Source organism: Echeneis naucrates, chromosome 13, assembly GCF_900963305.1.
Source record: "Echeneis naucrates chromosome 13, fEcheNa1.1, whole genome shotgun sequence".
In the NCBI taxonomy this organism is placed as follows: Eukaryota; Metazoa; Chordata; class Actinopteri; order Carangiformes; family Echeneidae; genus Echeneis; species Echeneis naucrates.
Window position 1 is genome coordinate 2,653,646 of NC_042523.1, and position 12,960 is coordinate 2,666,605.

At 42.0% G+C, this 12,960-nt stretch overlaps 1 protein-coding gene across 2 annotated transcripts; it reads left to right on the forward strand.

Annotated features, from left to right (window-relative positions):
* The first annotated feature begins 2,909 nt into the window (after window positions 1-2,909).
* On the forward strand, window positions 2,910-8,088 carry LOC115052751 (protein phosphatase 1 regulatory subunit 14A-like). Of its 2 annotated transcripts, XM_029517059.1 has the most exons (4): window positions 2,910-3,230; window positions 7,177-7,257; window positions 7,331-7,363; window positions 7,951-8,088. In XM_029517059.1, exons 1-4 carry the CDS (start codon window positions 3,030-3,032, stop codon window positions 8,086-8,088), a joined length of 453 nt encoding a protein of 150 aa, XP_029372919.1. In that variant the 5' UTR covers window positions 2,910-3,029. The 2 variants fall into 2 exon arrangements, with proteins under 2 accessions (XP_029372919.1, XP_029372920.1); XM_029517060.1 differs by lacking the exons at window positions 7,177-7,257; window positions 7,331-7,363; window positions 7,951-8,088 and adding exons at window positions 3,560-3,632; window positions 3,724-3,930.
* The last annotated feature ends 4,872 nt before the right edge of the window (window positions 8,089-12,960 follow it).

Genomic DNA, 12,960 nt, shown 5'->3' on the forward strand with positions numbered 1-12,960 from the left:
GATTTTTTCCCCCTAATAATCGGTATCGGCATAGTCCCCAAAAAATCCATATTGGTCGGGCCCTAGTATTCAGACGAATGGAGGAGTTTAAACGTGCTAAGGTTAGGACAGAGCTCCTGTTATATGGGAGTAAAGATGTGGTACTTAGTAAGGTGGTTCCATACCCAACCAAGGGGAGAAAATGGAATCCAAGAATGGCAGTGCAGGAATCAAAAGCAACTCTTAGGCATACAGAGATTGTGGGTAATGTACAAATAGGCTTGGGGCTTAGCCCAGGCAAACCGGTGTGGATTAGAGCAGGTCCCAAAGAGAAGAGGAAGCTAGTTGTAGAGCAGGTTCGTAGACAGGAGGAAATATTAAGGGGTGCGAGGGCAGTGGCTCAGGCTAAACAGGGACAGTGGTTGAACTGGGAAGGTATAGAGAAGAAAAAGCTCAGTTGGAAGGAGCTGTGGAGTATGGAGGAAAGTAGTCTTAGATTTTTGATAGGGGCAACATATGATGTATTGCCAACTCCCCAGAACCTAAAACTCTGGGTAAATGGAGACCCGTTATGTTAGTTGTGTTCAGGTGCTGCAACTCTAAAGCACATTTTGTCATGTTGTAAAGTTAGTTTGTCACAAGGACGGTATACGTGGCGTCATAACCAAGTTTTAAAAAGCTTACGAGGAGGCAAGGCAGTTTAGAGGATACTAGTGACTGGGAGATGCAGGTGGATTTAGGAGGAAAGCTTGTTGTTCCCCAGGAAATAGGAGGCACAGATATTTTTATCTTATCAGTGCCTTGTGGACCAGAGAAATCAGAAGTCTTGATCACTACAGGAGAAAGGGGTATTGGCAATATGCATTAAGTAAGAGTAAGGAATTCACACAACCAAAAGGCAAATTTTAAAGTGTGTTGTATTGTGTTGAGTTAAAGAAAATAAAATAATTACAAAAAAACAATTGAAATTACATGGCCCTTTGTGACAGCCACAAAGGTCCAGCAGCAAGAAAAACTGTGATTGGTTCATGTCTCGTTCTATTGTATTAACCCACTGTTTCCCAAGAAATATCAAAGTTTATAACCATGATCTAGAAATTATTACTAGTAGTGACTGAATAAAAATCATTGATTTTTTTTTTCTTAGGCCTTCACTGAATACCTTGAAGGCCCAAGGGGTTCCCCTCTGATTGTATTATTGTGAAGGTTATATATATGAACTGTATATAGGGCGGATTCAGTATTTATACTTCACTCGCTCTTGAGCTGTCAGTTAGGGCACAATGATGAGAGGTTAGATGCAGTGAAAATTCCTTTACTGCTGGTTTAGTAATATCAGGATGAGACCAGCAATTCATAAACTGAAAACTCATGAATTTAGTGTAAATGCTTTAGACCGTGCTGGGATATCTGATTTTATGTTTTTACTGCAATGGTATATGGGATAATATATATTATAAACTATTATATGCTTTGATTATATTGTTAGAATAATGAACTGCTTATGATGAAGTAGAGAGTGACACTCACATAAATCAAATAACAATCGTGCAATGTAATGACGATAGAATACACAGGCATGATTGAAAAACATCTCTTATGAAATATCCATATACAATATATATTATGTAACTGTGGCCTTCTAATTGTTGACAGAATGCAGAAGATACACTGGGATTGTGGGGATTGTGGTTTGTCTGTTCTTCCTCTTTTTGCACAAAAACAGGGACTGTCAGCAGCCACCAGGAGCTGATCGCGAGAGTGGAGCCAGTTATCACGAGGAGGAAGTGTGCACTCGAAGAGGACTCCACCCACACACCTCATTCCCTTTGTGTAACCATAACATAAGCTGGACCAGGGAAAGATAGAGCACCAGACTTCGCGAACTGACGCTGGAGTTGTCTGCTGGTCAGAGAGACATAGTCTGTTCCAGAGCTCTGTAAAAGATCTCTTTTTATATTGTATATTTTGCTGTTAGATGTTATAATAAAACATGTGAAACTGATTTGGACGTCTCCTGCATCCTTCATCAAACGAATGCGCCAGTTCACTTTGGGAACTCAACAAGTGCTTTGTTAAAATGTCTATCACCAACTCCAGAGAAAGTTGACGCACATCCTGCGTAGCCACAATGTTATGAAAGACTTCCAGTCTTCACCGAAGCAATCGATTAGATGATTCGCATTAGCCCCGCCCACTGACTCTGATGGGTTTTAAAAATAGCTCTTAAACTATCGATCACCAGTCTCTTGAAGTAAGACCATCAGGATCATCAGGATCACCAGGTCCAAAAGATTCAGGAGTCAGGACCACCAGGACCACCCCGACCTTTGATCCTGAGCAACAGGACCTCGGGGATACCTCTGATGCTGCATTTGGACTCTATTTGTAAACGTAACCATCACATAAGAGTGTATGTTAAACCACGTTAAATCTGAACGATGTGTAACGAAGATGGTTTTCATTAGCTGTTTTTATGTGTTTTTCTTCCAGGACCAGACGATGTGTGGCTGTGATCACTTAAACATTGATTATATTTCGCGCACGCGCACACACACACACACACACACACACACACACACACACACACACACACACACACACAAATAAAATAAATAAATCTTGATTGTGACGTCAAACAGGAGACTCATCAGATCTGCTTTTTGAGGTTCACTGGAAGTTTTCGTTGTGGCCGAATGTCAGACCCGTTACTGCACGTGCTTCGGTGCCTGAGTGGGTTGGAATAATCCCGACAGCACGTGAATGCAGCAGCACCATCCCTGCTCAGAGTCCGGTCAGGATTCAGTCTTCTCGCTATTTCTGCCTTTACACGTATTTCCCGGAGTCAGTGAATTCTTTACTTTTTAATTTAAAAAAGAATTTGAAGTTTTTTTTTTTTTTTTTTTAAGAAATCGTCTGATATTACTGTTTTCGCCAGCGGTGTTTTTCTCTGAGTGGAACAAATTTCCCTTTTCCTCCTGATATATTTTGTTTTTCATTAAAAACTAATTTAATATCTGGGGATTTTTGTCCTCGTCTGCTCGGTCCACATGGCGGCGAACCGAGTCGGGCGGCGGGTAAATAAGGCGTGTAATGATCAGTCACAGAGCCGCGCTGGCGGAGGACGGGATCCCAGTCTGCGGCGTCGCCAGGCCCGGATCACAGTCAAATACAATCGCAAAGAGCTGCAAAGGAGGCTGGATGTGGAGAAGTGGATTGACTGTGGACTGGACGAGCTCTACAGAGGCCGGGTGAGTCCGGATCCAGGACCACAGTTTTTTCTTAATTGCAAGCACACCAACATATGAAATGACCAGAGATCAAACTGTAAGGGAGCAGGATTCAGGATCAGGCTCAGGCTACAGAATCAGGGCCCCACCCTTTTTACTTCATGACCCCTATCCTCCCCACAACCACCAACGTTTCATAATAATTAAATTGTAATTATTATTTCAAATGTTGTGAAAATCTGAAATATTTGATTGTGACTGTCAACAAATGGGACACGTTTTAAGGATATTTGTTTGTATGACCAGTTTAAAATATCAGCATCCTGATGTGATACGATGATGTGATTTAGAGGCAAAGTGGCCTGGCTCAGTGCATGACCACAGTCTTTCGGGCTAGTTCAATTTACAAAAGAGTCTCACAAGGTAAGCCACACATTTTATTTGTAAGCACCTTGGACATTATGAGTGTTTAACTCTGCTGTGTAGTTTTATAAATTATATCTTGTATTATCAGGTGAATTCTCTGGTGTGCTGCTGGGGGACAAAGGCTGTGCCTGTGAGTCATTCCTCCTGACTCCCCTTGCGGACACCAAGCCCCCACCACAGCAGGCCTACAACCATGCACATGGCAAAACCAGGACTTGAATCGAGACAGGGCCTGTGATGTCACTGTTGCATGCACAGAGAAAGGAGGGGACCCCCAAGAGGCTGTCGACGTTGACTGGGAAAATGCTCCCAGTTTTGCCATAAGACATTAATGGCAGACTGGTCAGGGAGCAACATATTGAAATTTTTTTCACTTAATTTTTGGATTTAACACATCTTTAATAAAACAATCTCACATTACTTTTTGCTGTGTCTGTGCATTTTGTCTTGCATTGGTAGCAGACAGTGTGGGGTTATCTTTTAAATTCTACTGTATTTTGCGGACCATAACGCACACCGCATTAGAAGGCGCAATATCAATGAACGGGTCTATTTTCATACATAAGGCACACTGTGTTATCAGGTGCATGATAAAACATATGTAAAGCAAAACGAAACAGGTAAGTTGAACTTTAACTCACAATAACTCAGAATATTGTGCAGTTGTGACAAATACAGAAAAAATACACTAATTTTAAATCATTCGTCTTCCACAAATCCTTCAAATTCCTGATATGGATTTGAAAATTGGTTTTTACGTTAAAAACCTAATGTTGGCTTGACGTCTAATTATAATTATAATTATAATTAATTATTGGATGATGGTTGCTTGCCAGAACTACATAAGTTATCTAACGTCTGACATTGCAACCCCTATCCAACCAAGGGCCAACATTAACACAACATCCCTGTGTCAGCTGGGATTGCTCCGACAATCCATCAAGCGGAGCGGCTTCGTCACTTACCAAAGTCGCACTACACCATTTTGCCATATTTTTGAGCGCAGTGTACCACATAAAATTGGTTCGAGGTCAGAAAGCAGAACAAGAATTCACACATAAGGTGCACTGCCGATTTTTGAGAAAATGTAAGGATTTTAAGTGCACTTAATAGCGCGAAAAAAAATGGATCAGACTCAGTGATCACCTTCCTAGCAACAAACTTTCGCCCTGCTCTATGTTCCCTACAGATAATATCCAACTAGGCCAGTGAGCGGTGATAGCTATCATGTCTTTGGGGTCATCAGGTGGGAACCTCCTTTCACCGGTGTTTCGTCTAGTTAGGCCCACAACACCTCCAGAAGGCTAGACCGTGAACACTGGCGTCCCAGAGTCACCCCCTAATGCCAGCCATCACCATGCCAGCCTTTGTGTGAGTTGTCTCACACAAAGACAACTATCTCAAACAGCATGACTGTCAACTACTCTGACCTATCACCAACTGCACCAGTGAAAGCGGGGTGGGGATACAGACCCTGGTTTGGGTAGGGGGGAGAAATAGAAGAGGTGGAGATAAAAGTAGGGATGGGATACAGACCGTGGTTCGGGTAGGGGGCATGAAAGTATAGAGGGTGCAGGAGGTGGAGGCAATACAAGCTGCATTAGTAGATTCAGCAACTAAACTCACCTAAATGGTCCTATACTCAAACAACACTCCAACCCAGGCCAGCTCACCTATACTAACTGCATGGTGTCAAAGAGGCACAAACACAAAAGGAACTATCTCAAGCACCACTGTCAACTACTCTAACCTCTCACCAATTGCACCAGTGAAAGCGGGGTGGGGCTACAGACCCTGGTTTGGGTAGGGGGCATGAAAGTATAGAGCGTGCAGGAAGTGGAGGCAATACAAGCTACACTAGCACACTAGCAGATTCAGCAACTAAACTCACCTGAACAGCCAAAGCCAACACTCCAACAAAGGCCAATTCTCCTAGGCTAACCGCATGGTGTCGAAAAGGCACAAACACAAAGAACTATTTCAAGCAACACCACTGTCAACTACTCTAACCTCTCACCAATTGCACCAGTGAAAGCGGGGTGGGGATACAGACCCTGGTTCGGGTAGGGGGGAGAAACAGAAGAGGTGGAGATAAAAGTAGGGATGGGATACAGACCCTGGTTCGGGTAGGGGGCATGAGAGTATAGAGGGTGCAGGAGGTGGATGCAGTACAAGCTACACTAGCAGATTCAGCGACTAACCTCATCTAAACAATCCTATATTCAAGTAAAATCAACACACCAACACAGGCCAACTCACCTGGACTAACCACATGGTGGCAAAGAGGCTCAAACAGGCCACACCCCCACTTAAATACACTTCCCGATCCTGGATTTCTTCCTCTGTTTCTCCCTAGAGTCTGTCTATCTAAGAGCTCCCCCTGCTGGGCCCCCAGCTACTATTACCTCTTCTAACCCAAATCCACTGACTAGATCTTACTGCCTCATCTGACATTTCCTTCACTATTTTACTCACCCTCTGGCCGCTTCCTCCTAACTCCCTCAACAAAGCAACAGCAGATCTTGCTACAAACCCTCTACATCCTACTTCCACTGGACAAATCCTAACCTTCCATCCTCGCTGCTCAGCATCCTTACCTAAATCTGCATACCTGAGCTTTTTCCTTTCATATGCTTCTTCAACTAAATCCTCCCAAGGCACAGTCAGCTCTATGAAATATACTTTCTTTCTACTCCTAGACCACAAAACTATATCAGGCTATATATCAAAAATACAGTACTTCACAAAATCAATGGTGTACACGTTCATGAAAAAGGGACACCACAATGTTTTCTAGTTTGGTTTTTTTGTTTTTGCCAGTCCTCATTTGTCTGGAACCTTGAATAGAAGGCAAAAGTAACAAATATTAATACACTGTATAACAGTTACATTTACAGTGTGTACTGAAATACTCACTTCTCCTTCTAGTTTCTGCATTTGCTGGTCCAGTTTCCTGAGGGTCCTGCGTTTGATTTCCAAATCAAGCTCCATTTCTTGCAGCTTTCTCTTCTTTAGTTTAATTTTTACCTCTGTAAGCTCTATCTCTATCTCAAGATGCTTGATGTAGACAGTTCTGACTGTGAGTTTTGTAAAAGAAATGTCAATTAGCACAGCATAGCCTGGCTCAGCAAACATGCAACCAAGAAAGCTAAGATGCGCCAACTACACCAGATCAAGCCGCTCTCTGCTCTGTTATCCTGGATTTCTTTGTTTTACTTTTGTGCAATACCCCATTGGTGTGATGGCTGCTCACCTTGAACTAACTGATCAACTCCTGAGGGGTTTGCCAAGCCAGGATGAAAAGGCGTGGTTATGTCAAGCCAGGTGTAGATAGCTGGGAATGCCGTGTGTGTTCACGGCATTCTTAAAACTTGTAAAGCTCTGTGTGTGCTTCACCTCTAGTGAACTTCAGAAAATGTGCCAGTCTCTATGAAAAACAGATCAAACACAGGATATGAACGAAGGTGTGAGAAGGTGTACAAAATAGCATCCTCCAAAGATGAAAAGCCCCAGGAATCTGAAGTTGTTTGATGTTGTTCAGGAGGAGGAGATGCCAGAGGAGGTGAACATTGATGACCTGCTGGACCTGAAGACAGATGAGGAGCGGACACATAGGCTGCAGGTCAGCAATGATGTGATCAATCAGCAAGTCTGTCATCCTCACTGTTACTCATGTGTTTTTCTCTGTTTTCCAGCTCATCCTTCATTCCTGTAACAACAGCACCCAGGTAATAAACAAGGCTGATGCTGCAGCTTCTGCAGAGTCTGCATGCAGGGTTGAAAGTGGAGATGTTCTCCAGTTGCTTAGGAAACTTGAGTGACAACACGTGCATTTTTGTTACCTCTGGGCTCAAGATTCAATCACACACACTGTACTGCTGCTCCAAATACTAAACAAAAAAATGGTGGCAAATTAATCCACTACTGAAAATAGTTGCTATCTGAAAGTCATTCTTTCTTTTTGATTGATAAAAACTGGTTTAGTTCATTATTGAGCACAAAACTAATCCATGTCTTTGTGAGGTGATTTGTATCTTCAGTATCTTAGTAAACACTAAGACCTTATGAGGAGACTTAAGCTGTTTCAATAATAACAAAAAAGCTGCAGCATGTAAACACCTTGTCCTGTTTACAGACTCCATCTAATCTGTTTTTCCGAGCCCAGATGTGTCTGTAGAGTTTGTGGTCTGATGTAACAACTGTAATGCTGTTCACCAATGTAATGCAGCCGTGTTCATCACATAGCGAGGATCCAGTGACTGTAATGACCTGTGGGGGCTGCATGGGACTCTAACACACTCTCTCCAACTGTCAGGTGTTCATCCATGAGCTGGTGTTAAAACTTAAGGGTTTGCAGAAGCAGGAGGAGCTGCACAATGACGGCATTGACCTCCCTCAGCTCCACATCTACTCCACTCAGTCCAGATCCACCAACAGGGAGGTGCTGCACTGAGACAACAAGCATACACAGTCCTGACCCCAAATCCCAGGATCAGGAGGAGCTGGACTTCAAAACATAACCCGACAGTTCCGTGTACATCCAACATGTTACTCCACCCACATATATCAACAGACACATTCCTAGTCCAGTCAACATCACACAGTAGTGAAACAAGCCAAGGTCTGAGTCCACCTGAATTATCCTGGTTACATCTAAAACTCAAAATGCAAAGAGACGAGTGATAATGAATCATATGCTTGACTTAATTCAAACTGATGAGTTACATGATTAATCACAGTCACATGATTAATCCTGGTTCTCTCTCTCTCCTGCTTAACTGTATTTGTAGCTATCATTTTAATATCCTCTATTGTTTGTACATGACTTGAAATAAATCACAGCCCTTGGAATTATGTGTCCTGAATGAAAACCTATTTAATTTTCAGCAAACACAAAAAATGTACACTTAACATTATGATCACTGGTGACATGATTAACATTGATTACCTGTCATGGCACCTGTCGGGGTGGGATATATCTAGTTACCACACTGACAGGGTGTGATCAGGTACAATATAGAAACAACAGGAAAACCCAGGAAATAATTTGGATTAATTTAGAAATTTTAATAAACCCAACAGGTCCATTCATACCACTGGGGTATAGATGGTTTACCATAAAAAATAATATAGTATAATAAAGAGTTAAATGTGCCACAGTTTTGGATTTTTTCATTTACTGCCTGCTCGCTGTTGGCAACTCTGAACGCAGCTCTGGATCATTCACTCTCCAGTCAATCACACACCTGCTCCACTTCCCAAATGGCAGCACATGTTTTCCTCACTATATAAACTCCACTCTCCCACTGTTTGATGCCAGTTTGTTTCTCTGCAGCATGCAAGGCTTTCCTGCACCCTTAACTGGATTTTTCCATCATGGCCAACTTTGTCTCTTAGGTTTTAAGTTGTATTTTTCTCTGTCTCCGATTGAGAAGAGAATTGTAATCAGAGCATCTGGTGTCTCTTTTTCAGTGTTAAAGAAGTGAACTCCTAGTCCTGACCTTTCTTAGTCCCAATTTTCGTTCAACAGGAGGGATGGAGATTTTTACCTGTGTTGTAGTTGTTTGCCCCCCCCCCACTCCCCCGTGCCCTATTAAGAAGAGGATCAATAGTCCTGGGTCTTGTAGCACGAAGCAGGATTAACATGCCCAGGATCTCTTTCCATTATCTGGCTTCACTTAACCAGACATCTGTAATCTGGATTATCTGTGCCAGGAAGTTATCAACTGGCTAATTGAACCCAGACGTCTTCCTGTCTAGATCAGTGCATGTTCACACAAAAGGTTGGGCTTTGCTGTATCCAACCAATACAATATTACTCAAGCAAAGACAGCTGCAGTAGAAAGCTGCAGCAAAGAATGCTGGGAAAAAAGTTGGCGACTCTGACAATGTGTAAATTACTGGGATTATAATATTGATTCTCCACCACATGAGATTAATGTATGTTCCCCATAAATGTATGCTTTTGCTTTTTATTTTTTAGCACTTTAGCATACTTTATGTATCTGTATCTATTCAACCACCTATATTATCTGTATCCGTACTTGAATAGGGCGGGACTTAAACCGAAAGTGGGCGTGGTTTAGACCAAAAGATGTATTTCTAAGCCTGAAATTGATAAGGGTTGATCAGAATTAGCTATATTTATTGTAAACCTCAATATATATTTTATTTACAGGTTCATTTGTATCACACCAAGGTAAGAAGGGAGAGCCGACTGAAAAAAAAAAAAAAACCTGAAGAAACAGCGAAAATGAGAAACGTGATGTGGGCTGCATGCAGCCCTGTCTGTCACACAAACAACGCTTCTTTTCATGGAATAACTCTGCTGATAATCCGTTACGTGGTAGGTGCATGCTGAAGAAACCCCACAAGATCTAAACATATGTTTAGGTTAATGGGTGACTCTAAATTGACACACATACAGGTCCCTGAGAAGGATTTTCCTTCAGCCTGAGCAGGGATATTGACACACGGTATTACTCATATGATACTCGTACTCGTCAAAGTTGCCATATCCGTATCAGATACTCGTTTCAGCCAAGTATCTGGCTCAACCCTAGTGCTTACACTGTGAGAGCACTTTACAAAAAAAACAAAAAAAAAAAAAACGTGGAACTTGATAAAGAGTATAAAAAAGATAAAAAAAATAAATAAACTTGAGGTGGAAAAACTAAAGCATGAGAAAAAGGATTTGGTTATTTATTTTTCAGCTATCACAAGTAATGCAGCTAAAATTTGATTTATTTTATTACAGGAACTGGAAAAATTAAACTGAAACAGTGAAATTAAAAAAGAAGAAAATTGATGCAAATATGACAAATGATATTTGTCCTAGCATCAATCTTCATTGAGACAACTAACCCAAATCAAATTTATCAATGTACCTTGATCTTCTTTTCTGTTGGATTTCTTCTTCCTTCTCAGGTTCTAATGCAGAGGTTGCACACATTTTTGAGTTGTACATAGGGGGTATACTACGAAGGAAGCTCAACAGAGCCGGGCTTTCTTTGGGTGAGCTGGCTCAACAAAGCTGAAACCTCCAACCAGAGGGTATTCACTCAGACCGTGGTGCTGGCAGCTTCCAGCAGCTATTCTTTTTCCAGGGTATGTATGGTGGTAAAATACTAAATGCATATTTATTGTCTCTCAGATGTGTTAATCTAATTTACAGTTGACAGAGTAGTCAAGTAGTAGTAGTAGTGTTGCTCAAACCACCAGCACACACCCTTGCTGACCGCCACACAGAGTTAACTGTCGAAGAAAGCTGTCATATACTCTCATCTTTCTTTGCTGTGTTGAATCCACTTTACTCATTTCTCTTAAACTATTCCACAGATGAAGATCAATGATCATTCACACATAAGTGAATGATGAACACAGTACACCAACATAAAAGTCTATCTCACCCATCTCTTGATGTCCTATTAATACATGTTGGAGCAGACAAAGGTAGAAGGAACTAATTATTGTTGTTATTGAGTGAAGTGTTGTTATGAAAATATAAGATAGGGAAGCGAAGAGAGACAGAAGAGACAAAGGATTGTAAAAGGATGTTTTGCACCTCTTTGTGATAAGCAGCCATGAGGTATGTTAGCTGTTATTTGTGATGCTTATGTTCAGTGAAAGTATAATTTGTGTGAAGATATTGTGTATATGTGCAATTGTGGGTTCATTTGAGTCAAGTATAAAGTGATTAGCTGTATCTCTCCTATGTTATGGCACACGATTTATTAGACATGCATACAGCATTATTTTTTGTTAATTTATATTTCCTTTCTTTAACCCAGTTCTCATGGGTTGACCAGCAATAAAGCCCTGTATTTTAATCAAGACCTATTGCCTCATGCCTGTCACTGGAGGAACTACAGTGAGAACTCATCTGCTCTGCATGAGTAGGCGAGGAAGACAGCACCTAAGAGACGTAATCCAGGGTCAAGAAGGGGCATCTCTACATCCAAGAGTGTGCATCTGCTACTGCCATTTACACATCTGCAGCGTCCACAGAAGATTCTAGGTGAAGGTATAGAGCAGCATTGCATAGACATGCAATCCCAGCCTACTGAAGGCGCAAGAGCTGATGACCACTTCTGCTAGCAGACAAAATGCCGCTGCTGAAGTTGCTGCCAATGAAGCCACTCTAGAAGTACAACTAGAACTAGAGTGTTACATTGAGGAAATTGAAAGGCTTGAAGCTGAAGCTGCAGAGAGACAAAAGTTGCCAGACTCAAACGCCATGGTAAGGAAGTCAAAGGTCTCAAGCTAAAGTCCTGTGAAGCCTCAAGCTTGGAGGAAAGGAAAGAGGTGGAGCTGACCATAATCAAGACGGTTCAAGAAGCAACCCTCTCTGAAGAAATGCAGCACCTTAGGTGTCATAAGGAGACAAAACCAACCAGTTGCACAAACTATGTCTGTTCCTGGAAGATCAAGGTATAATCAGAGTAGGAGGCCGCTTAACTCATGCTGCCCTACATCCACATGTGAGGCATCCAGCAGTCCTTCCTAGAGACAGTCATGTTTCTGCATTACTCGTCAAGCACTATCATGAGAAATGAATAGAGAGGAAGGGTAGAGGAATGACTATAAATTAAGTCCAATCCAATGGCATATGGATCCTGGGTTGCAGCAAGCTTGTTTCATCCCATATTTACAAATGCACAAGTTGCAGAAAGTTCAGAAGATGCACAGAGCAACAAAGGATGGCAGACCTTCCAGAAGAGCAGATGGAAACAACTGCTCCACTCACTTACTGTGGAATGGACTGTTTCGGGTCGTTTCACATTGAGGAAGGAAGACTGGAATTAAAGTGCCATGGATTGTTGCTCACCTGCATGTGTTCCAGAGGAATACACATTGAAGCACTTGATGACTTGAGATCAGACGTCTTTATCAATGCTCTACGTTCATTCATTGCCATTCGTTGATCAGTGCGACAGATAAGGTGTGATCATGGGACGAACTTTGTCGGAGCTAGGCATGAGTTCATTGAAGCACTGAAAGAGATGGATCAAGAAGAGCTCAAAGATTTAGGCTGTGAGTTAATTATGAACACCCCTGCCTCAAGTCATATGGGTGGAGTCTGGGAAAGACAAATCCGCACCATCAGAGGTGTCCTGGCGTCCATTCTAGAACAGTTGTCCAGACAACTTGACTCCTCCTCCCTACATATGTTTCTGTATGAGGTTATGGTGGTGGTGAATAGCAGACCTCTAACCACTCATCATCTGAAGGATTCTAACAGTCCAGAGCCCTTGACTCCAAGCCACATCTTGACAATGAAATCCACCATCATTGTTCCTCCTCCTGGGAAGTTTGTTAAGGAGGA